Below are 24,400 nucleotides of genomic sequence, written 5' to 3' on the forward strand. Positions count from 1 at the left end.
GAGTGCCCACATCCAAGATGGCGCCCCCAGGAGCTGGGAGCGGGTGACCGGCGGCGGGGAAGCGGCCTGGGCTGGCCCTCAGATTGCGGGGTCCCGGGGGCCTGTCGCGGGGCGCCCCCGTGACCCACCGACCAGGCCTTCCCCCGGGCCGGAGCGATGGCCGCCGAGAACAGCAAGCAGTTCTGGAAGAGGAGCGCCAAGCTGCCGGGGAGGTGAGCCCAGGACGCCGAGGGGAGTGGGGGACTGGACCCCAAGCCTTCCGGATCCTGATCCCGGAATGCCGCGGGCCTGGGGCGCCCCCGAGGCCGGAGGGCTGGCGTCGGGGTAGCCCAGGTTGGAGCAGCTGTCTCAGAGGAGCCTGGCCGGCTTGGGTGTGGGGTGCAGACTAGGGTCTGGGGGCGGGGAACTTGAGCCGGGAGGTGTCCGGGGACCCGGTGCGAGGGGCGGTGGAGTTGGGGGAGTTGCCGCTGTCAGCCTGGCCCGGGAGGGCCACCTGCACAGCCGCTTCCCACTTTCAGCAGAACTCCTCAGGGGTCTCCCACAGCGTGGTGGCCGCTTGCCTGAGGGTGGCCCTTGGCCCTGGCTCCCTAGCCCAACACGTTCCTCCCGTCTTCCCTGTGGACTCCCCAGGGGTTCTGGTGGGCGAGCCTGGGGCAGGCCTGCAGGGGCGTGAGCCGGGAAAGCCTGACCTTACTTTGCCTTGAGTTGGCCCTTTGGCGTTAGAAATTCCTATAGGGTGGTCCCAGGATGGAGAGTGAAGTTAACTCCCTTGGCATTTTCTAATCGTTTGTGCAATCCAGTTTAACTTCTTCCTCCCTGAGAAGTACTGTTCTTGTGTAGCCGCATCACACCCTTTTATTCCCCGGTTCTGCTGGAGAGCAGGCCTCCCAGGCAACTTACTTTCTTAGCTTTTCTTTCTCTTCTCGGTGTGTGTTGACACTCGGAGCAATTGTCCATCCATTGTTGGGTTACTGGTTCAGTTTGTTTTGGGTGGTGGCTTGGGAAGTGAAAGGAGTGTGTGTTTACTGAATTTAAGATTTCTGCCTGCCACAGGCTACTTGGTGTTAGAGTTTGTGTCCCCACACCTGTTGTCTTTCCTTCAGGTGTAATCCTTTGACCTGTGACCTCCCCCTACCTTCTCTCCCTACCCCCTTCGCTCTCTCCCTCTCCCACCCCTCCTTCCCCCACTCCTGGACCTTCTCTTTTCTGACTCCTCCTGTTCTCTCTCCTCACCACTGAGCTGCAGCCCCCATCCCGCCCCCTTCTTCAAGCAGAAGAGGAATGATAGTCTTTATTGGCTGTGGAACTTGTTAGACACATGGAGAAAGTTTAGGAGCCAGATTTTAGCAGCACATATAATATAATACCTGGGGAGGCAAAGGCAGCAATGGATTAAAGTGCCGTGGGGTTATGGTGGCCACACATTGTGCAGTGACACTGTGTTTTTAGATAAGCCTCACTTCCTGCCACTGATTTCTCTTCCTTCCTGTGCCAGTGAGTTCTCCGACTGTGTCAACTGTTCTCTGTGAGTTTGCTGTGGAGGGATCATTGCATTCTGGTATGCTAAGATAATAATCAGTGGAAAAATGGTCACATCAGGAAGTGGCGAGGAGGACAATGGGAGATGAGTGACCTTTGTGCCTTCAGACTGCCAGATGTGACGCACTAATGGTCTTTTGTTTTCTTTATTTTCGTCTACTGGACTATAGGAAGCCAGCTTTTTAAAGTGCTATTTCAAATAACTGTTTATTTATTGCTATTTTATTTAGTGTGTCTGTGTGTGCAGATGTGTGTGCGTGTGTGCAGATGTGTGCAGGTATGTGTGTGCAGATGTGTGTGTGTATGTGCAGGTATGTGTGCAGGCGTGTGTGTAGGTGTGTGCAGATGTGTGCAGGTATGTGTGTGCAGGTGTGCGCGGGTGTGTGGGTGTGTGGGTGCGTGCAGGCGTGTGTAGGTGTGTGCAGATGTGTGTGTAGGTGTGTGCAGATGTGTGCAGGTATGTGTGTGCAGGTGTGTGTGCAGGTGTGTGCAGGTATGTGTGTGTAGGTGTGTGTAGGTGTGTGCAGATGTGTGCAGGTATGTGTGAGCAGGTGTGTGCAGATGTGTGGGTGTGTGCGTGTGTGCAGGTATGTGTGTGTGCAGGTGTGTGTGCAGGTGTGTGCAGATGTGTGCAGGTATGTGTGTGCAGATGTGTGTGTGTATGTGCAGGTATGTGTGCAGGCGTGTGTGTAGGTGTGTGCAGATGTGTGCAGGTATGTGTGTGCAGGTGTGCGCGGGTGTGTGGGTGTGTGGGTGCGTGCAGGCGTGTGTAGGTGTGTGCAGATGTGTGTGTAGGTGTGTGCAGATGTGTGCAGGTATGTGTGTGCAGGTGTGTGTGCAGGTGTGTGCAGGTATGTGTGTGTAGGTGTGTGTAGGTGTGTGCAGATGTGTGCAGGTATGTGTGAGCAGGTGTGTGCAGATGTGTGGGTGTGTGCGTGTGTGCAGGTATGTGTGTGTGCAGGTGTGTGTGCAGGTGTGTGCAGATGTGTGCAGGTATGTGTGTGCAGGTATATGTGTGTAGGTGTGTGCAGATGTGTGTGTAGGTGTGTGCAGGTGTGTGTGCAGGTGTGTGTAGGTGTGTGCAGATGTGTGCAGGTGTGGGTTTGTGCAGGTGTGGGTGTGTGCAGGTGTGTGCATGCCACAGTGCTCATGTGGAAGTCAGAGGACAGTTTGTGGGAGTCAGTTCTCTGCTTCTACCATGTGCATCGTAGGGATCGAACTGAGGTACCTTTGCCTACCGAGCCATCCTTTTTGCTTTGTTTTTGTTTCTGGAGACAGGGTTTCTCTGTGTAGCTTTGGCTGTTCTGAAACTCACTTTGTAGACCAGGCTGGCCTCGAACTCAGAGATCCACCTGTCTCTGCCTCCCAAGTGCTGGGGCTAAAGTTGTGCACCACCAACGCCCCAGGGCTGAGCCACCTTGATGGCCCTGAAACATTACTTTTGCTCTACAGGAAGAATCTTCAGTTTTTTCAAAACCTCTGGCTTCTTTTTTTATTTTGAAACAGAGCAGTAGAGGCAAGAACTTTGGAGTCCATGTTGTTGTTGTTGGTGTTCAGATTCTCTTACCCATATGATTGACAAATCTGTCTGGGCCTCAGTTTCCTAATCTATGAAATTGGGAATAAAAATACTTCCCTCAGGGTTACCGTGAAGGCTAAATGAAATGCCCTATTTGTAAAGAAACACGGTAGTGTTTATTTATTACTTTGTATTTGCCCCATAAATAGTCGTTATTAATTGCACTGTTGTTATTAGAGCAAGTAAACAATTAAAAGGATGTTTCTCAGCTCCCCCCTGTATTAGTTGTTTGTTTATTATTGAAGCATAAAAACGTTGCCATGATGCATAGCATTTTTAATGCCTTGTCTGCTGAGGGAAGTATTGTGCCTGTGCCCTCTTAGCAGAGAGCCCAGAGCTCAGGGCCGTTGGGAAGAGCGGGCGCTCACATCCATAGAAGGTGCTTTGCTTCCAGAACAGACCTTTGCCATCTGAACTCTTCTGAATGAGCCTGTACAGGCTCCCAGCAGAGCAGAGGCGGGGCTGCTTCTCTCCACAGTGTGAAAGGTGAGAAAAGTTCACACGGTGGCCGGTCACTTCCAGATTCTTTGATCCAGAAGGAGTGACTTTAGTGACAATAAATAGGAACTCTGTTAGAACAGCCCAAAATAAAAACAAGCAAAGCAGTCTCTAAATTTTCTTTCTTTGTCTTGAGACAGAGTCTCACTATGTATTCCTGGCTGTCCTTGACCTTACAGAGGGAGGCATCTGTCTCCCCTGGCTTCCTACTATGCCTGGCTTTTTAAATATTTCTAAAAATTTATTCACCAGCTTTCTGTTTTCAGTGGTCTCCTTCACTACCTAAACTTGGCCAGGCTGGCCTCAAATTCAGAGATACATTTGCCTGTTTCTTCTGAGTATTGGGGGTTAAAGATGTGCACCACCATGTCTCGACCTAAGCTTTTCTTTAAGTGCTTTTCACAAGTTGGAACCTTGGATGGGGTCTCGCCCTGAAGTCACCACTCCCTTTATTCCATTTAGCAGTCAGTACTTTTTTTTTTTTTTTTTTTTTTGGTTTTTCGAGACAGGGTTTTTCTGTGGCTTTGGAGGCTGTCCTGGAACTAGCTTTTGTAGACCAGGCTGGCCTCGAACTCACAGAGATCCACCTGCCTCTGCCTCCCGAGTGCTGGGATTAAAGGCGTGCGCCACCAACGCCCGGCTGCAGTCAGCACTTTTTTAGACCTGTTTGTGTCCTTTGAGGAGGTGTGCCTCCACCACACTCTCTGGTGCCCCTTCTCTTCAGTCTGTCTGTGTCGTGTTTCTCCTGGCTCACCTTGCTTCTTTTCATTTTAATCCTCATCAGCATGAACACTGGTGCCGGGCGGTGGTGGCGCACCTTTAATCCAGCACTCGGGAGGCAGAGGCAGGCGGATCTCTGTGAGTTAGGGGCCAGCCTGGTCTACAGAGCTGGTTCTAAGACAGGATCCAAAGCTACGGAGCAACCCTGTCTCGAAAGAGAAACAGCAAACAAGCAAAAGAGCGCTGGGATTCAAAGCGTGCACAACCACCACCTGGCTCCCAGCAACTCTTAGAAAGGAAAACGTTTAATTGAGGTGGTGGCTTATAGTTTCAGGGGGTTAGTCTATTACCGTCATGGGAAGCATGGTGGTGTGCAGGCAGCCATGGAAGGCACTGAGAGTTCTACGCCGTGATCCCCAGGCAGCAGGAGACTGTGACACGCTGACAAGTCTGAGCTTCCGAGACCTCAGAGCCTGCCCCCACACTGACGTACTTCCTTCAACAAGGCCACACCTCCTCATAGTGCTACTCCCCTGTAGCCAAGCTTTCAAACACATGAGTCTATGGGGCTATCCCGACTCAAACCACCATGTCAAGTTTTACAACAAAATACCGAGCTCCGCCATACTTGATTTCCTTATCTACGGAATGGGAACGAGAGGCTTGGGTTGAAGGAGCTGTGAGGTCTGGACCAATTCTGAAGCTGAGCATGGCATTTCATCGGCTCCCACTCACCAGGGATGACAGATTGCTGGGCAGCTCTGAGGGCTGGGACAGAAGATAGCTCTTCTGTGTTGTCCCTTTGAAACTAGCAAATCACCTGCTCCGGTTAGCTGCTGAGTGCAACAAAACTGCGGGGTGCTCGAACTTGAGCCTAAGATCCTTTAGATAAGAGACGTGAGGCCAGAAGGGAGGTCGTGGAGCAGACGTGAGGGCCCCTTGCCCCAGTGCTGTCCCTGTCGGTGCTGCTCACTCCCCTCCGTCCTGGTTGTTATGGGAGCAGCTTCTGTAGCTCAAGGGATGTGGACACTTGTCATGAGGGTGTAGGAGACAGGCGGGAGCTGCTGGCTCACCCCATACGCTTATCTCCAGGCCTGCTGGAGCAGCTTCGCTTTCCTGTAAGCAAAATACCTTTAGTAATTTTTTTTGAGATTTTATTTATTTTTATTTTCTGTGTGTGGGTGCTTTTCCTGTGTGTGTCTGCGCATCATGAGCTTGCAGTGCCCACGGAGGTCAGAGAGGGCGCTGGATCCTCTGGAACCGGAGCTACAGACAGTAGTGAGCCACCAAGTGGGCGCTGGGATTTGAGTCTAGGTCTTCTTGAAGAGCAGCAGTGCTCTTAGCAGCTGAGCCATCTCTCCAGCCCCCAAATGCTTGTTGCTGAAGTCACCAGGGGCTGGGGATGTGCCTCAGCCGGGAGAGTACTTGGGTGGTGTGCCATGTGTGGAGGGGGTGGGGGTGCAGGCTTTTAATCACAGCGCTGGGGAGGTGAGGCAGGACGGTCAGCTACATGTGCAATTAGAGGTCACCCTATGCTACACGAGTCCCCTCCCAAAAAGTCACGGAGTCATTATTAGTGTTAAGAGAAGTTGAGGTGCTGGCCACCACTGTCTGGAATCTTAGAATGTGTGCCGTGGAGGCAGGAGGATCAGGAGTTCAGGAACACTGTGGCCTAGGTGAGCTAGGGAAACGGTGTTCCTGAGAAGCTTCGGATGCGGTGGTCCACTCAGCACGGGGCTCTGTGCCCCACACTGGAAAAAGAAGGAAGAGTTGAGAAAAGTGGCCAGTCTTAAAGTACATGGTCACCCGTGCATTCTTAAATACAATCTCTCCTGTAGCTCGGTCATTTTGCATGGCATTTAGGAATCTGATCCCAGTATAGTGGCTGGGATTTGTCCGGGTAGATCTATGGTGTCCCATTTGGGGCTTGGAGATTTTTTTGCTGATAAAGTGAATGGAAAGTACTGAATTATAGCTGAAACAGGAACCTTGGGGTCTGGAAGATTTCCACAGAGCATCCGTGTGAATGGAGTCCTGTTGCCAAATGTCTTGGCATTTAACACGGTCACTTCTGTTCCGTGTTTGCCCAGCTTCTGTGTCTGCACCAGACACCTGCTGGGTTTCCCACCAAGGCTTTCGCACCATTGCAACTGGGTAAGACAGCCCTGGCAACGCTTTCTGTGTGCTTGTCTTCTCAGAGCGTGGCAGAGGCTAGCCCCTTGGCTTCATGCTGTCTGTTCAGAGCATGTGTGCTGTTCTCCGGGCGGCAGCGGGCCAGCTTAGGTAGAGCCCAGATCTGTGACTTCTGACCATACCCACTCAGGATGGTAAGTGCCTGCTGGTGTGTGCTGCTTTTTACCACGCTGTGAGGAGCCACAGACAGAGAACCACAGCCTTCTAGAAGCTAAAAATCTGCTCAGCACTGGTGCTTCCCCTGCTGAAGATCAACAAATGACCGGCTTTCCGGTTTTTCCACTAAGCATATGTCACATCTGTAATCAGATAAAGTAGACGTGGGGCTGGGTGGAAACGTGTGGCTAAGTGAGAACCGTCAGCTGTGGGGTGATCTGGCTGAGCCTGGAGCTCAGGTTAGGGTGCTTGCCTCTGGAGCTGAAGCCCTTGATCTCCCAGCATCACAAGAAATGGAGGAGGAGGAGGAGGAGGAGGAGGAGGAGGAGGAGGAGGAGGAGGAGGAGGAGGAGGAGGAGGGAGAAGAAGAAAGACACATAGACGTTAATTAGGATTAATTAGGTCTGGTGATCAGACTCCGTGGGAAAGAGACTTGTTCCCACAGACCTGACAGCCTGGGTGTGATCCCCGGAGCCCACGGTGGAAGGAGCGATCCCTGAAAATTGTTCCCTGACCTCCACCTACGTGGCACGGCACCCGCGCTTACAGGCAGAGTCGGCACACACAGCCCACAGACAGCAAGGAGAGAGCAGTTGGGAAGGAAGAGCGGGATGGACGGCAGGGCCCTGCCTGTACCTTAGGGATGGCTAGCATGGCGGAAGTGGGGTACGAGAGGACTGTGGGGGTGGTGGACACCGTGGTCTCCCTGTACCCCGTGTTCCCCAGGGGCTGGGAACGTGGCAGCTGTTGAAATGAGGCCACACCCTTTACTTCATGGGTGTTTGTTGTTTTTTACCTGCACTTTGCTTTGTTGTCTGAAAATAGTGGTAAAAGAAGCAGCATATGACATATAAAGTCAAGTATGCGATTATAATTTACAAATTATAAAAATTCTCCCTTTTTATAGCCAGTTGCTTTTGAATGGCTAAATTTTAGTGCCCCCCCTTAGCTAAATGCCTATTCAGCAAGCCAATTGAACAAACACATCTACCCAAATTTACATCCCAGAATCCCTAAGTAGAGTGGAGATGAGTTTGTTCAATTCATTTTCATCTTCTGTGATCAGGTGGCAAAGGGCACGCTTCTGCTCCTAAGCCTGTGCTCCACTCTTCTTCAGGAGCGCGCCTCTCAGTCCTTAGGGACAGCCTGGAGAGTCCGCCAGTGCCTCTTTGGAGTTGGGCACACAAACTGGATTCCCTCCCGCATACTTTTTCCAGGTTTTCTCGACGAACACCATGAAGCATTGGTGACAGGCGGAGGAGCCAAGCGCCTTCCTGGGGCTCAAGAAGCCACCACTTTTCTGTAGGCTCCTGGGATGTAGTTTGCTTTGGTCCGTACCGTGTTCACACAGGGAGAGACAGCTGGCACCAACTCCCCAGCTGCTGTGTCCTAACTGGACCAGAACCCGGCAGAACGCTTTTACACTTCGAGCAAAAACATCTCATACTGTAGTCCAGGCTGGCCTGGTATACTCCGTGTAGCCAAGGCTAGCCTCAGCTTTCCCAAGTTACAGAACTACAAGTGTACTCCGTCACCTACCCTAACCCTGCAATGATGAATGTCTATTTAAAAGTGTAGTGGAGGCCAGCTTTCCCAGGTATTGAGTGGGGCTCTCACGGGCCTGGTTAGCGCATGCTCATAGGTGAGTTACTATACTAAATTTTTTGTTTTGTTTTGTTTTTTGTTTTTCGAGACAGGGTTTCTCTGTATTGTTTTGGATGCTGTCCTGGAACTCACTCTGTAGACCAGGCTGGCCTAGGGCTCACAGAGATCCTCCTGCCTCTGCCTCCTGAGTACTGGGATTAAAGGCATGTGCCACCAATGCCTGGCTTTATACTAAATGTTTTTTTTAAAATTATTTCATGTATATGTCTGGGACACAAAAGGGTGCCCAGTCTTCTGAAAATGGGATTTTGAGCTACTATATGGGTGCTGGGAATTGAACCCATGACCTTTGGAAGAGCAGTCAGCACTGTGAACCACTGAGCCGTCTCTCTGCAGTCAGCAATGGACACCTTTGCTCTCCTGCTCTTGTAGCCTGTCTTCACCCAGCGGCTGTGATAATCGTCATTTCTCCTTTGCTAACTTCCCACCCGTCTTTGTTGAGGTTCGGCAAACTGATTTATTATACAAAGTTTCCCACTTCTGCTAACCCTGGTGTAGTTCTAGAACGTGCTAACAGATTGAGTTTGGGCTCCGCTGCCTCCGCTGCCGAGGCCGTCATGTATCGCAGCCTTTCTGGCTGTGCCAGCGCATCAGCCAACATCTTTGAGAACTCTCCTCCTGCTCATGGCCAACGGCCTCTGGCCTGCAGGCCCATACATTAGGTCTGCCTTTTCTCGAGAGACTCCAAGGATCTTACTGTTTTATCCAGGCAGCTGCCCTGACTGACCTGGTGGGAGCCTCCTGCCTTGTTTGGCTTTTAATGTTTGACTCTGAGGGCTTAGGACTTGAGAGTTCAAATGCTGGAGTCCGAGAATCTGAAAATGTTAAAATGCAAACCCATGGCCTTCTGGGTATCTGTGGTTGTGTTTTAATTTTTGTTTTTGTCTAAGCCTTCCCCTCCCTCTCTGTGACCCAGACTTTCCCAGTACTCTGGTACTGATAGGCTTTTTCCTGTCCTCCTGTGCTTGGGAAATGCCAGGAACACACATATCACCGTAGCCTTTCAGGGTTAGTGCTTCAGTGGCAGCCTATGGGATGAATGACTTTGTAATCTTCCAGAGAGGCTCAGGGAGTTACATTCTTACAGCTGAAAAGGTCCAGAATGTCCAGAACTGAGACTCACACGGGAGAAGATTCCTTCTGAACTAAAAGAAACAGTGTGGACACTTTGTTTGAAACTGCCACAATGGTATCTAACATCTTACATGCTACTCTGAGAAGTGAAAAGGGTATCATGCGGAAATGATTGATCCACCCACACTCTTTTTTTTTTTTTTTTTTTTTGGCTTTTTTCGAGACAGGGTTTCTCTGTGGCTTTGGAGGCTGTCCTGGAACTTGCTCTTGTAGACCAGGCTAGCCTCGAACTCACAGAGATCCGCCTGCCTCTGCCTCTCGAGTGCTGGGATTAAAGGCGTGCGCCACCAACGCCCGGCTTCCACCCACACTCTTATCTGAAAACATCTTAAGGATTTCCTGTCCTAAGAAGCAGAGTGCTGGTGAACTTGGCTGGAGAGATGGCTCACCGCTCCCACAGAGCGCCTGCTCAGTTCACAGCACCCAATGAGGTTCAAACTATCTGGTTTTGTTTGTTTATTTGTTTTGGTTTTTGAGACAGGGTGTCTCTGTGTAGCTTTGGAGCCTGTCCTGAACTGTAGGCCAGGCTGGCCTCAAACTCACAGAAATCTGCCTGCCTCAGCCTCCCGAGGAGTGCTGGGATTAAAGGATCGTGCCACCACTGCTCAGCTTACTGCTGCCTTTTTTTGACGTAAGGGAGTTTCCATCACATCAGGACCGGTGTGGAGTCTGGTGCTGGATGGCAGCCATGGCTTGCAAGACGGCTCCAGGGGCTACCTGGGCTCCTTGAAGCTGCAAGGGGCCTAGTGTTGGCCTCCTGTGGTCTGACTCCTCACATCCTCAGGTCAGGGGATAGCCAGTGTTGGGGACAAGGAATCAGTTTTCCAAGGAGTCATCCTGACCCCTGAATACTTCTCCTCCTCCTAGTGTGACAGGTAGGAAAAGCCACCTTGTGCACCAGGCTGTTCAAAAATCTTTAACTCCAGTCCCAGAGGATCTTATGCCCTCTTCCGGCCTCTGAGGGCACTGCATGCATGCATGGGGTACATACACGCTCATACAGGCACACAGGCAGATACATGAATGAAAATAAGTAAGTCCAACCGGGTGGTTGTGGTAAACACCTTTAATCCCAGCACTCCTTGGGAGGGTGAGGGAGGCGATCTCTGTGAGTTTGAGGCCAGCCTGGTCTACAGTTCCAGGACAGGCTCCAAAGCTACACAGAGAAACCCTGCCTCAAAAAAAAAAAAAAAAAAAGTAAAGTCTGAAAAAGAGACTTGGTAAACCTGTTGTGTTTCCTAAACACTGGGTGAGGATTAAACTATAAACAGGGAGGCAGGAAGCAAGCCAGGGTCTCCTGGCAGTGTGCCGGGTGGAGTTCTCTGGTGTTCCGTCCCACCCACAGCCTGCTCACCAATCCCTGGGCTGAGCCAAGCCTCTCAAGGCTTTCAGGATTGCTTGGTTCGTGTCCTGTAAAGGTGATGCCTGCAGAAGCGCCTACCCCAGAAAGGCACAAGGTTTGCAGGGAGAGTACTCTCCCTGCGGCCTGCCCCAGTCTGCAGCCTTACCACCAAAGCACAGCCCCTGGTGTGTCCCGTACCATAGATGCAAATATGTGAACACAGCTTAATTTTATTAGCTTTACAAAATATATGGAGCCATTATGCTACAGTTCTGCATCTGTGAGGCTAGTCTTACTAGTCAGCTCGGCTGCGTCTGGAATCAGCTCAACCCAAATGGCTGGGCACAACAGTGAGAGATCTATCTTTCTTTTAATTTTTATGTTTGTTTTCTGAGACAGGGTTTCTCTGTGTATCCCTGGCTGTCCTGGAACTCGCTCTGTAGACCAGGCAGGCTCTGTAGACCTTAGACTGAGAGATCTGTCTCCGTTGGGATTAAAGGCATGTACCACCATTGCCTAACTGTGATTTTTTTTTTTAATTAGACCATTTGAAGTGAGAAGAGCCACTTTAAAAAAAATCCTTCTTGCTGGACGTTGGCGGCGAATGCCTTTAACCCCAGCACTCGGGAGGCAGAGGCAGGCGAATCTCTGTGAGTTCAAGGCCAGCCTGGTCTACAGAGTGAGTTCTAGGACAGGCTCCAAAGCCACAGAGAAACCCTGCCTGGAAAAACAAAACAAAACAAAACAAATTCTTCTCTCCTACGATACTTTGAGGCTGCAGCATCCCCTCCTGCCTCTCCTCCAGCCCCTGCTTCCTCTCTGCCCTCAGTCCCCTGCTCTTCCGCCTCCCTTCAGATAAGAGCAGGCCTCTCCCAGTGATGCCTGCTGCCCATAAGTTAGACTGGTCATTGGACGTGGTTGGCAAACACTTACCAGCCAAGGCATCTGCCGGGCCTGTGCTGCGTTGGATAGGACTGCCTGCTGGGCGGGAACGCTAAGGCACTGATACTTCCCCAGGGAAAATGAGCATCATTTAGAGCCTTCTGGAAGGGTAGGCTACCGTCTTCTGGAATGACTTAGGTGTCATTCTTGGAAGCGGGCTATTTTCCAAGTCCCACGAGTTTGGTGTGACATCAGGTTCTCGACTGGTGCATTTAGCTTCCTCACTAAACTTGTGTCCCCTGCTTTTAGCATTCAGCCTGTGTATGGAGCTCAGCACCCTCCTCTGGATCCTCGGCTCACCAAAAAGTAAGTCAGCACCTGGCCTTCGCTGTCTTCTCCCTCTCCCACTCCCCCCTCAGTTGCTGAGGTGATGTTTCCTGTCTGGCCTCTCCACCCGCCTCTCTGCCATGTTTTCAGGAGCAATCTTCTCACTAGGAAGATTCTCACTGTGTAAGCCAGTTTGGCTGTGAACGCACAGAGAGCAACCTCCCTCTGCCTCCAGAGTGCTGGATTTTAAGGGCGTGCACCACTGTCCTGGCAGGGTTTTTCTGTTTTGTTTTGTTTTTGTTTCTTCAAGACAGGGTTTCTCAGTGTTGCCTTGGCTGTCCTGGAAGTCTCTCTGTAGACCAGGCTGACCTTGAACTCTCAGAGATCTTCCTGCCTGTGCATCCCAAGTGCTGGGATCAAAGGCGTGCGCTGCTGCCACCACTGCCACCACCACCACCACCACCTGGCAAAGGGGCAGTCTAAAAAAAATTTAATTTGTACGTATGGGCGTTTGCCTGCATGCATGATCATGTACGTCTGTGGGTGCATAAGAAAGCATTGGATCCCTGGAACTGGAGTTGCAGGTGATTGGGAGTCACCATGTGGGTGCTGGGAACCAAACTCAGGTCCTCCGCAAGAGCAAGTATCCTTAACCTCTAAGCCACCTCTCCAGCCCCATAAGGGACAAGTCTTGAGACAGGCTCCTACGGTGTAACCCAAGCTGGTTTTGCAGTCTGATCCCTCCTGCCTCAGCCTTCCAAGGGCTGAGATGATGGGCATGCACCAACGTATGCCTTGAATCTTTCTCCCTTTACCCCTTCCTCCCTCTCCTCCTCTCTAGGGCCTTGCACATACTCAGCCAGGACTCTGCATGCACGCACACACACACTCAAGTGCTTCATTTTCCGTCATGTTACCATTGCATAGTGTAAATTCTGCCGGAAGTTACAGGCAGTGGTCATCCGCCAGACCTGGGCCAACTCAGGTCGTCTGAGAGCAGTAATCACTCTTAGCTGAGCCTTCTCTCCAGCCCCACGAAAGCTTTTTTAATGAGACAGACAGACAGTATGAGTGAAGTTTGTGAACTCTATGAAAGAGGCACTTTTGGCAGCTGTACCCCTGCCTCCTGCTTCCTTTTGAACTTGGTAGTGAGGTGACATGCCCAGGGCTGTGACAAATGGCTGCAGCTCCTGGGAAGGCCAGAGACCGGGGGTGACCGTCCAGTGGCCGACAGCATGCCCCATCCCATTTACGCATTGCAGTTGAGTGTTCTGTTACTGTCACAGAAGCATCCCAGTAGATCCCATCCAGCTAGTTTTATAGTTGCCGGAGAGCCAGGTGGTTAGCATGTAAATCTACCATCCACGCATTCTGTAGGCAGTGGGTACACTTTTGTGCTCAGACTCTGTGCTTGGGTCCTGGTCACTCGCTTTACTGTGCCCGTCAACTGAGTTTCCCGTGTTCTGTATTGAGGGCAGATCTTCAGGAATATGACCCTGTCCCCGACTGTCCAGCAAACTCTTAATAGCTTTGTTTTCTTACTTGTTAATGTAAAACCCAGGGTACTTCCTGGTCACTTCACAGAGTCATACTTCACTTGGCTTCACACATCAGAATGATTTGGCTCACGCGTGTGCTGGCTCAGGATTAGTAGTCTCAATCATGGGGCACCATGAGGGGAGCACCAGACTGTTTTACAAGCCCACATTGTTGCCGTAAAACATTTATCGCCCTTGTTTTAGCACCTTTGTTTGGCCGCTTTGATAGCTTTCTCTGCTCAGCCGTGTACCTTCATTAATCAGCGCGTGGTTACTCTCCGTCATAGGAGAAGCCGCTACATCCGGTCTTAATTGTCTCAACTGCATGAGCACACTAAGTCATCCACGGACACGTGGATACTGACTCCAATTTGCTAAATTATTACTATTAGTGCCAATGTCGCCTGCAATAACTTTTATAGCTCAAATGAAACCAGTGTTACTGCTGAGCAGCCCCATCAGCCACTTGCTGGTATGACAGGCTTCTAAATGTGGCTGGGCCACTCCCAGGTTACAGCATAGTTCACATGAAGCCACATGAGGCTTCAAAGGGAATGGATTTGTTTGTCACTTTACATCAGTTAACCAATGCTATATTTTTCTAATATAATTCTATTCTACATGTCCTCCTAAACATGTATGGACTATGTGTCAAACAAAACAATTCGATAGGCAGAACAGCTGTTGCAGTGAAACAGGGCAGTGTTGTCAAATGATAAAACAACAGCTTTTTATATAACAATATAACCCACGGCCACTCTTTTTCAAAATGTCCTTCACTAAGTCTCACTCAAATGTGTCATTATTGTGTTTTTATTGCCACCTAGATTTTCTTGTTCTTTTTTTTTTGATTCATTTCCTGAAGGTTTTTTTTATGTGTATGAGTGTTTGCTTCCATGAATGTATTTGCACCATATTTTTTGTGTTTAGTGGCTGAAGAGGCCAGAAGAAGGCATCAGAGCCCCTGAAACTGGAGCTCAGATGGTTGTGAGTCACTGTGTGGGTGCTGGGGACAGAACTTGGGTCCTCTGCAAGTGCTCTTAACCACTGGGCTGTCTCTCCTGCCCCAAAGATTTATTATTAGTCATTAAATTTTCTCTGTGTATGGTGTTGTGTGTGTGACTCTGTGTGTGTGGCATGACTGTATGTGGTTGTGCAAGTGTGTTTGTGTGTGACAGTGTGTGTGTGTTATGTGTGTGGCTGTGTAACTGTGTGTGTGTGGCTTTGTGTGGTGTGACTGTATGTGACTGCATATGTGTGTCTCTGTGTGTTTGTGTGTGACTGTGTGTGGTTGTGTGTGGCTGTAACTCTGTGTGTGTGGCTGTGTAACGCTGTGTGTGGGTGGATGTGTAACTGTGTGTGTGTGACTGTGTGTGTGACTGTGTGTGGTTGTGTGTGGCTGTAACTGTGTGTGTGTCTGTGTAACTGTGTGTGTGTGGCTGTGTGTCTGTCTGTGTAACTGTGTGTGACTGTGTGTGTGACTATGTGTGTGTGAGACTATGTGTAACTGTGTGTGTGACTATATGTGTGTGACTATGTGTAACTGTGTGTGTGACTGTGTGTAACTGTGTATGTGTGGCTGTGTGTGTGGCTGTGTGGCTGTCTGTGTAACTGTGTGTGTGTGACTGTGAGTGTGTGGCTGTGTAACTGTGTGTGACTGTGTGTGTGTGACTGTGTGTAACTGTGTGTGACTGTGTGTAACTGTGTGTGTGTGACTGTGTGTGTGTGGCTGTGTAACTGTGTGTGACTGTGTGTGTGTGACTGTGTGTAACTGTGTGTGTGACTGTGTGTAACTGTGTGTGTGGCTGTGTAACTGTGTGTGTGTGGCTGTATAACTACGTGTGGCTGTGTAACTGTGTGTATGTGGCTGTGTAACTGTGTGTATGTGGCTGTGTAACTGTGTGTGTGTGGCTGTGTGTAACTGTGTGTGTGTGTGTGTGTGTAGTCACGAGTGCAGGTCACGAGTGTCTGAGGAGGTCAGAGGTGAGGCCCCTGGAGAGAGGATCTTAGGAGTGGGACTAGCTCTGTGGCACAGCCTGTTCTGCTGTCTGGAGTGGCCTGCCTCGCTGAGGGGTGAGTGATGTTTTACCCACCGTGGCCAGTTCCCATGCATTGTAGACTTTGACGTGACTCAGTCCTCTGAAGTCTCAAGTTAATTGTGTTTTAGAAGAGGGAACAATCCCCGAGCAGCACCAAGCTCAGATTTTGAGAGGAGTCCTTTCGTTCTGAGACTTAGTGCTCTGTGTTTGGACAGTTAACATTACACCCTCCCCCTCACACTCCCACCCCCCATCCCGAATCCCTGCCCGTAGCCTACATCCTACTCCAACGGCAACTCTAGCTTACGGTGGCATAACGAATCCACTTGACACCTCATGGATCTACAGTTAAGGCTTAGTGCTTGCTTATGTGTGTCCGAAGTGGGGTGGGACCAGGGTGGAGGGCAGGCTGTGGTCTGCTTTGTCACTCAGTGACTCGGACAGAGGGAGGCCCTACTACCTGGAACCTTGAGGGCACCGTGACCAGGAGGGCTATGGGGCAGCTAGGAGCATGGCATGTCTGCCTCACTTCTCTTAGCTTAGACTGTCTGGATGGTTTCGTGAATTGGAGGATGCTGGGAAGTAAGCGTGTGGAGAGCCGATGGCCCTGGCTCTGCATCTGTGGGAGGCCCTGGATGAGTAGTGGCTCTGAGTGGGGGACGGGTAGTTGGTCACGTTGTTGTATGACAAATGCTAACAAAGGTGGTCAGGTGTGTCACATTGCTCAGTAATGCCGTCTCCTTTCTTGAAGCTTCATCAAAGAACGGTCAAAAGTCAACTCAGTTCCTCTAAAGAGCAAGAAGGCCTCCAGTTTCCACGAGTTTGCCCGGAATACCAGTGACGCCTGGGACATAGGCGATGACGAGGAAGATGGCTTTTCCTCGCCTCCTTTCCAAACCCTGAACTCAAAAGTGGCTTTGGCAACTGCGGCCCAAGTCCTAGAGAACCACAGCAAGCTGAGGGTAAAACCCGAACGGTCGCAGTCGACAACATCAGACGTCCCCGCCAGCTACCAGGTCATAAAGTCCAGCAGTGACGCCCAGCTGTCCCGCAACTCCAGTGAGTGCCCGCCCCCATAGCCTCAGCCTCTCAGTAGAGGGCAGCTAGAGAAAAAGTCGTTCCTGCGAGCCTGAAGTAGACACCTGCAAGCCTAACGGTGCCTGGCGTCCCTGCCCTTCCCTCTGGGCCTTTACTCCCCAGCATAGAAACTGCCCTGCCTTCTCTCCTCTTCTCCCTTCCTGCAGCTGCACCCACAGCTTTCCCTGGGAGGTTGTTTCACATTGCTCTAGGCCTGGTCAGGGGTACAAGAACTGACCAAATGTATTTAAAGGGGTCAGTGACTGAGTTCACAAATGGTTTACCTCCTCAGCCCTGGGGACAGCTGCCCACCTCTGGAGGCCTTTTCCCTGTTTCTGTGACTCAAAAAGCATGTGTTGGGGACCAGGTCACAGCCACCTGACAGTCACTGCCCACCAGGTGGCAGGGGGGGAAAGATCTATTTGTCTTGTTTCTTACCTCCCCACCCCCGTCCCCACCCCCTCCTCCGCTTCAGACAGGGTTTCTCTGTGCAGGCTGGCCTTGAACTCACAGGGATCCACCTACCTCTGCCTCCTAAGTGTTGGGGTTAAAGCTGTGAGCCACCACCACCCGGCTGTTTTGTTTTCTTAATCTTGGAAACTGGCCTCAGTTACTACTGGGGATGATGGTGGTTTTGGATGTCTGGTGACTTCCTGTGTACATTTAAGGACTCATTGCTGTGTTTAATGGTGCTCCAAAGGGTTTTGTGCAAGCAAGTCGGCTACTCTGAGCTGGCCAGGGAAGCGTCCTTGTCCTGGTTACATTTACAAAGGCTCACAGGCCGTGGGCATAAAGGATGGAGGATGTCAAAGCCCCAGAGTGTGGCCTCCCTCAGGCTCTGAGTTTCTTTCACAGCTCAGATCTCTCACGAGGCCATGCAACTTAACCGTAGGTAGGGTCTTTACTGCAATTCTGTCATTTGCCTTTGCTGACACAGGGTCAGTCAGCCTGAACCCTCAGTGCCAGTCTGAGACAGGCATTCAGCATTGATTGACCAGGTGGCTCAGGCTATGACCGAGGTTCCCAGTGACAGGAAGGCCCCTGCCATGATCCCTGCAGGCTACCTTGTGCACCCAGGTCCCCCATATGTCCCCCTGGGGAGGTCCCCTCAGTATGCATCTGTCTGTCAACAGTGGGTGCTAATGTCCACCTGTCTAAGCTTTGCTGCAAGGCTTGCGTTCTCTAGGCTCCGCTTGTTACTGTGGGCATCCCAGCCAGTGCCTGTGGCAGCTGTCGGAAGCTTCCGCCATGCTGGCTAGTTCCTGTTCAGGGTTTACTGTTTGCATTTTAAGGCCCAGATATTGAGGAATGTGACCCAGCCTTGAGAGGTCTGTCCTCAAAAATTTTTGTGGCAATTAATTAGAGTGGAGGAGTCAGACAGCTCCAAGGCATCTCCTCCGCTTCCCCAGCTGAGTTCATTCTGTAACAGAGCTATCCATTCTTAGCAGGCATCATAGGGGTCATTTGGGAGAGCATGCTGAAATGGGCAGCATGGTGCCTTCTACGTAGCAAGTGAATGCTAGTCCTGCACCCCCCCCCCCCCATTAGACCATCCACAGCAGGGCACAGAGCTCCTGCTGCTCCCGCTGCTTCAGTCAGTGGTAATGCTCAGCAGAATCCAGAGCTGGTTCACTGAGTGGAGACGTGGAGCACAGAGCAACGAGTGCTCAGCACTGGGTTGCCTGAAGCCGGAGCTCCCTACCCGCCTCAAAGGGCTGGCTCTTGGTGGGCCAAGGCAGACTGCGGTTGGACCTGGATGTAGAGGCAGCCAGTGCTCTGTGGGGTCAGGGCTTAGCCTTTCATGCACTCTGGTGTGCGGAGGGGCAAGGAACCCTCTGCCTTAGGCTGGGTGGCCACCACACTCCCCGAGACAGTGCGGAGAGGTCCAGGTTGAGGCAAAAAGGAGGAGTTTCTCTGGTTTCACCACACACATTCTCAGAACTTACTGCAGCATCTGGAGTTGGCTGGCCCCGGGACAGTCAGTTGGCCACAGCTGTCATCTGCATGGGAGTAGAGCCCTGCTGGCCTCACCCTCTTGAGGACCCTCAGCTGGATCCTCAGGCAGTGCCCCGGGCCCAGCCCCTGTCCTGGAGAAGGCACCACACCATCGCCCAAGCAGTCGCTAGGATGTCTGATCCATGACCGTCCCACACAGTTCTCTCTCTTCAACTCCCCTCAGGTGACACATGCCTGAGGAACCCACTCCACAAACAGCAATCTCTCCCTCTGCGGCCCATCATCCCCCTTGTTGCCCGGATCTCTGACCAGAATGCTTCCGGGGCCCCTCCAATGACAGTCCGGGAGAAAACCCGCCTAGAAAAGTTCCGGCAGCTACTCTCCAGCCACAACACCGACTTAGGTGAGTTCCCGAAAGTCCTGGGCAAGATAGGCGCCATGGTGACTGGGTCCTCAGAGGGTAGAAACTTCTACCCTCTGCCACCTTCTGCTTTCTGGCAGCCCTCAGTGCGGTGCCGGTGCAGTGGTGCACGGGTATTTCAATAGAAGTCTGTTATCAGAAGTTAGGGACCAGAGTCAATATGGCTGACACTGGGGTCCCCATGCAGACCATGGAGCACCTACGCCAGCTCCTTCTCTGCTCCCCCCCCGGGGTTCCCACACAAGCCCACATCAGTGAGCACCAGTGCTTACTTACTGGGCCAAGGTTACCTGATGTGGACAAAGAGAAATGGATCTTGACTGGGTCGGGTTGGAGGGATCACAGCAGGACTGGGGCTGTGGCAAGTTTATTGCAAGCAATCAGAATTTCTATTCCCTTATCAGAAACCGAATGCAGTGGTGGTTGCCAGGGTACAACGTTTACAAGCTGTGTTGCAAGCTACATAGGGTACGTGAGACTCATGTCTCAGACCAGTTGTCCTGTCAGACTCCTGTGTGCTTCTGTGACATCTAGGAAACAGAGATACACTGGTGGCCCGAATGCTTCACTGCCTGACGGCGTGCCTTGGTCTCTCAGGAATGGAAGGGCACTCAGTGCCTCAGGAGTCAGGGGCTCTAACCTGAAAGATGTTGGATGCGTGCCTCTCAAGGCAGCTAGGCCAGGCCAGCTCCATGGTTCCCTCCACACAGCCACAGCTGCTCTGAGAGATGACTGCTGCAGGTGCCCTGGGCCTCCTGCGGCTCGGGGCCGTGGTCTGGAGCCTTCCCTGCCTGTCTTTAGGTGGGGGTGGTGATGATACTCAGTGGTGGGAGGCATCTGGCCAAGGTTTGTTTGGGGCCTTTGTGGGGAAACCTCTTTCAGTGAGACTTTTCTGCCTGTAGATGAGTTGAGGAAGTGGAGTTGGCCAGGGGTTCCCAGGGAAGTTCGACCCGTCACCTGGAGACTGCTGTCGGTGAGTTCCACCCACAAAGAGGAGAATTGTGGGCCTCACACGGCCCTGCCTGCCAAGGTTGGTCTGGGCTTGAGTGTTTATTCCCACACCTGCCCGTGAGCGTATTCCTCCAGCCATATGTGGAGGTCAGGCGCTGGCTCCTGTGGTCACAATGTCACTGTCTTAACAGTGGGGAGGGATCTAGTTGAGCAGGAGGACCCCAGCGCTGGCCTGAGTGTTCGAAGTCCTTCTCCCAGCTCTGAAAGGTCAGTTTGCCGGCCTCTCAGAAGCTGAACTGGGCTCACTTTCACCGTAACAGCTCCTGCTTGATTTTGAGCCTCTGAAATCTGTTCCATCATTTAGTAAAGGTGTCCAAAGGCCTGTTTGCTGTGTGCATACCCCAGATCCGTCAAGCCCCTGTGCCTGTTCTCCAAGCACTCACTATGGAATGCACTATATAATGCCTTGACAGGGAGGGTCTCTTGTCACTGTCCCCTCCCCCCAGTGCCTCTGCCACTCCTAGCAAGTTCAGATGCGGCTCAGAATGAATTTGGCAAGCAGAAAGGGAACAGGATATTTAGGAGTAAGAATGGGATCCAGGCTGGGAAAGAGACCAGAAGCTGCCAGTTCTGTCCCAGGCTTTTGACTCTGCTTCAGCCTGCCGGGCTGTGGTTCCCAGTGTTACACTGGAAAAGAGCGTGTGATCCGTACCAAGACGAGTCACAGAAGTAGACAGATCCTTGTAATTCCCTTGGAGACTGTGACTCGGGTCCAGCTCCCTCCGCTGACCTCCATCTACTGCTTAGTGGTGCTAACTCTAGGAGCCGCCCAGTGTGAGGTGTGTGTCCAGAGCAATAGCCAAGTCTGGAAAGCTGGCCCCCCTTCACCTGCCACCCAGGGTCCAAGTCTGGAAAGCTGGCCCCCCTTCACCTGCCACCCAGGGTCCAAGTCTGGAAAGCTGGCCCCCCTTCACCTGCCACCCAGGGTCCAAGTCTGGAAAGCTGGCCTCCCTTCACCTGCCACCCAGGGTCCACTACCTTGGACCACAAGGGACCTGCCTTGTTCTCTCCAGTCTTCTTTCTGTTCCTTGGTGGTTTTCAGCCACCCTCTGACGGGTGGTGTTGTCTTTAGGGCTATCTCCCGGCAAACACTGAGCGGCGGAAGTTGACCCTGCAGCGGAAGAGGGAGGAGTACTTTGGCTTCATTGAGCAGTATTACGACTCTCGGAACGAGGAGCATCACCAAGACACCTACAGACAGGTAAGCTCTCTGTGGTCTGCTGGCGTCTGTGCCCCTGGGCCGCTTGCCTGTGCATTTACATGTCCTGTGTGTCTGGAACTCCCTTCCCTCTTCCCATTCAGCAGCTCCGATTCCGGATTTAAAATAGAACTTACCGTGCATGTGCACACATACGCTGTGTGCATTTAAAATTCATTTTCATTTTTATCTATGTGTATGTGTGTGCATGTGTGTGGATATGAGTTCAGGTGCCATGGAAGCCAGAAGAGGGTGTTGGATCCTTGGAGCTGGAGTTAGAAACTGTTGTGAGTTGCCCGACATGGGTCTGAAAACCAGACTTGGGTCTTCAGGAAGAGCAGCAAATGCTCTTAACTGCCAAGCCACTGCTGATTTTTTTTTCTCTGAGACAGCACCTCACTCAGTGGCTCAGGCTGACTTTGAACCTGCCTCAGCTTCCTGATTGTTGGGGTTATGGGTACGTGCTACTTATATCTTTAGATAGATGTGTTTTTTAGCACTGGTCAGTGGTGGTGCTCTCTCATCTTCCATGTGTGTACAAATCACTCACACACACACACACACACCTCTTTTTTTAAATATTTTTTATTTATTTATGTATTGTGTATACAGTCTTCTGCCTGCATGCCAGGCACCAGATCTCATTCAAGGTGGTTGTGAGCCACCATGTGGATGCTGGGAATTGAACTCTGGACCTCTGGAAGAACAGTCAGTGCTCTTAACCACTGAGCCATCTCTCCAGCCCCCCCCACACACCTCTTTTAATTGGACACAGTCTTTAGGACGTCAGCCTGGGCGTTGGAACGGCCTCAGAGCCGCTGCTAAGTACAGGGACCTCCTGGGTGGCAGAAGTGAGCGCCTCACTCTTGCTGGAGGCCAGCTGCCCTGACTTTTCCTCACTCTCTGGCCCCGTGAGCAGTCCGTCCTGTTCCTGTTTTAGCACGTTTTTAGCAACAGTGGGGGCTCTTTTCATTTGTAGCAGTAGTTGTGGGTTTTGTTTGTTGTTTAGACAGGGTCTTGCTATGTATTACTGGTTTGTCTAACTCACTGCTGGCCTCAAACTCCTGCCTCTATATCTCAGGTCCTGAGATTCCAGGAGTGCTGTAGTCACTGTTACACCCACACCCAGTTTGGTCTCTGAGACGGGGTTTCACTAGGTTGTCTAGGCTGGCCTTGAACTTACATTGTCTTCCAAGCCAGCCTCCAACCTGGGCCTCAGCCTCCCGAGTGCTGGGAACACAGGCATGTACCACCACCCCAGACTCTCAGGATCTGTGGATAACTAAGATCCTGAAAGGGGTACACACTTGGTCATGTCTGGTAAACAGGTACCATCCCAGATTTAATCCAGAGATCCAGAGGAGAGCTGGGGCTGCTTCAGGGGAGAAGCCTGTTCTGTTGGATTAGGTGCTTATTTGGGGTGTTTCCTGTCTGCGCTGTGGCTTACAGGGGACATACTCCTCCTCGGTGGATCTAGCGGGGTTTTGTCTGCGCTCTGAGTTCCGCGTGACTCTGGCGCCTTAGACACTGTGGCCTCAGGTCTAGGCTGTGCCTTCTGTTTTTCAGATTCACATTGACATCCCAAGGACGAACCCTCTGATTCCCTTGTTCCAACAGCCACTCGTCCAGGAGGTGAGTGGGTCCCTGCTGTCTGCTCCTTCCCCTGCCCAGGCCGTGGCTCCTGCTTGTTTCCTCACGTCCACGGCCTCACGCACTCTCAGCTGCCCTTCAGCCTGGGTACCAAGTAGCGCTTCCCCCGGAAGCTGGAGGCAGTCAGCCTCGCACTTAAAGCCTGTTCCTGGGTTTGCCCTGCTCTTTAAAGCCGGGATGATGATGATTTTCTTTAACTGTGATGGGACACATGAAGCACCTAACCAGGGCACTGCATGTCGGCTTGTTCTGTGGTCATCACCTCCATCTGTTTCCAGATGTTTTTCAGTTTTCCCAAATTAATTCAGTGCCCATTAAATAACAGTCCCCTTCCCTCTGCCATCATCGTTCTATTCTTGCCTGTGGATGTAACCACTCTAGATACCTCAACTAAGTAGAGTTATACAATATTTATCATTCTGTGTCCTGCTGAATTCAGTGTCAGAAGTGCCTTCATTAGACATTTTTATTGCATTTGTTTGTTTGCATTGTGGAGGGCACACCGTGGTTTGTGTGTGGAGGCAGGGAACCACTGACCAGGGTTGGTTTTCTCCTCCCACTGTGTGGGTCCTGTCGTCAGTCTCGTCAGCAGGTGTAGCTTTACCCACTGAGCCACCCCTCCACCCACCCATGACTTTTTACATGTTCCGTCACATAAGTGTAGATACGTGGGTTGCTTGTCCCTTTTGGCTGTGGTGGTTAATGCAGTAATGAGCACGGGCTTGCAAATATGTTGTCGGCCCTGTTTTTAATTCCTTTGGAACTAAGTCCAGAAGTGACATTGGCAGTGATGTTTCAAGACCTCAAGTTAATGAAGCCCATGGAAGGTTCCAGTGGGACTTTAGCATGCCTTGAGCGGAGATGCTCACCCCGTGAGAGCAGCAGCTTCCTTGCAGTTGCGCTGCAGTCAGGTCACAGGCATCGGGGACTTTGAAGTGAGCTTTCCGTTCTCTTGATAATAGAGAGGGGCGGAGGGAGGAGTGATCCGTGGCTTTGGATGATATCCGCGGCTCCATTTAAGTGTGATGTCTCTCCTGCTGGGCTCCATCGTAGCCTCCCACACCAAAGGGAAGACTGCGGGAGTGTCGTTCTCTCACCTAGAGATGCAGTGCAGAGAGCTGAGATGCCGTCCCTTCCTCCACTCCACTTTCTCCTCCTTCCACCTTGAGATGGTCAGGGCCCTGCCGTTCTCTCCCGTGTGCCCGCTCTCCCTGCCGTTCCTTCTCTCCCGTGTGCCCGCTCTCCCTGCCGTTCCTTCTCTCCCGTGTGCCCGCTCTTCCTGCCGTTCCTTCTCTCCCGTGTGCCCGCTCTCACCGTAGACACGTGAATAGCGGCTCAACAGGCGCCGCTTGCGAGTGGAACCTGGCTCCCAGGAGTGAAGGCCACACCCTTCCCTTCAGTCTTGCATCACCCTGTGTGAGGGATGTTGTCATCTTAAGCAGCGGAGGCACAGAGAGCTAGCCCAGCCCTGATGC

General features: G+C 51.7%; 1 protein-coding gene and 1 pseudogene across 2 annotated transcripts in view; one reads left to right on the top strand and one right to left on the bottom strand.

Moving 5' to 3' along the window:
• The first annotated feature begins 7 nt into the window (after positions 1-7).
• Tbc1d22b (TBC1 domain family member 22B) overlaps positions 8-24,400 on the top strand; it is a 43,288-nt gene continuing 18,895 nt past the window's right edge. The window contains exons 1-7 of one of the 2 annotated variants that reach the window (XM_005084917.4): positions 8-212; positions 12,018-12,074; positions 16,364-16,671; positions 18,869-19,048; positions 19,969-20,039; positions 21,150-21,278; positions 22,842-22,907. In XM_005084917.4, the coding sequence (XP_005084974.1) occupies positions 157-212; positions 12,018-12,074; positions 16,364-16,671; positions 18,869-19,048; positions 19,969-20,039; positions 21,150-21,278; positions 22,842-22,907 (867 nt within the window). In that variant the 5' untranslated portion in view covers positions 8-156. The remainder of the gene's footprint in view (positions 213-12,017; positions 12,075-16,363; positions 16,672-18,868; positions 19,049-19,968; positions 20,040-21,149; positions 21,279-22,841; positions 22,908-24,400) is intronic. The other variant, XM_013124371.3, reaches the window with a different exon arrangement.
• Positions 7,683-8,951, bottom strand: LOC110343672 (annotated as a pseudogene).

The sequence above is a fragment of the Mesocricetus auratus genome, unplaced genomic scaffold, assembly GCF_017639785.1.
Source record: "Mesocricetus auratus isolate SY011 unplaced genomic scaffold, BCM_Maur_2.0 Super-Scaffold_100027, whole genome shotgun sequence".
Taxonomy (NCBI): domain Eukaryota; kingdom Metazoa; phylum Chordata; class Mammalia; order Rodentia; family Cricetidae; genus Mesocricetus; species Mesocricetus auratus.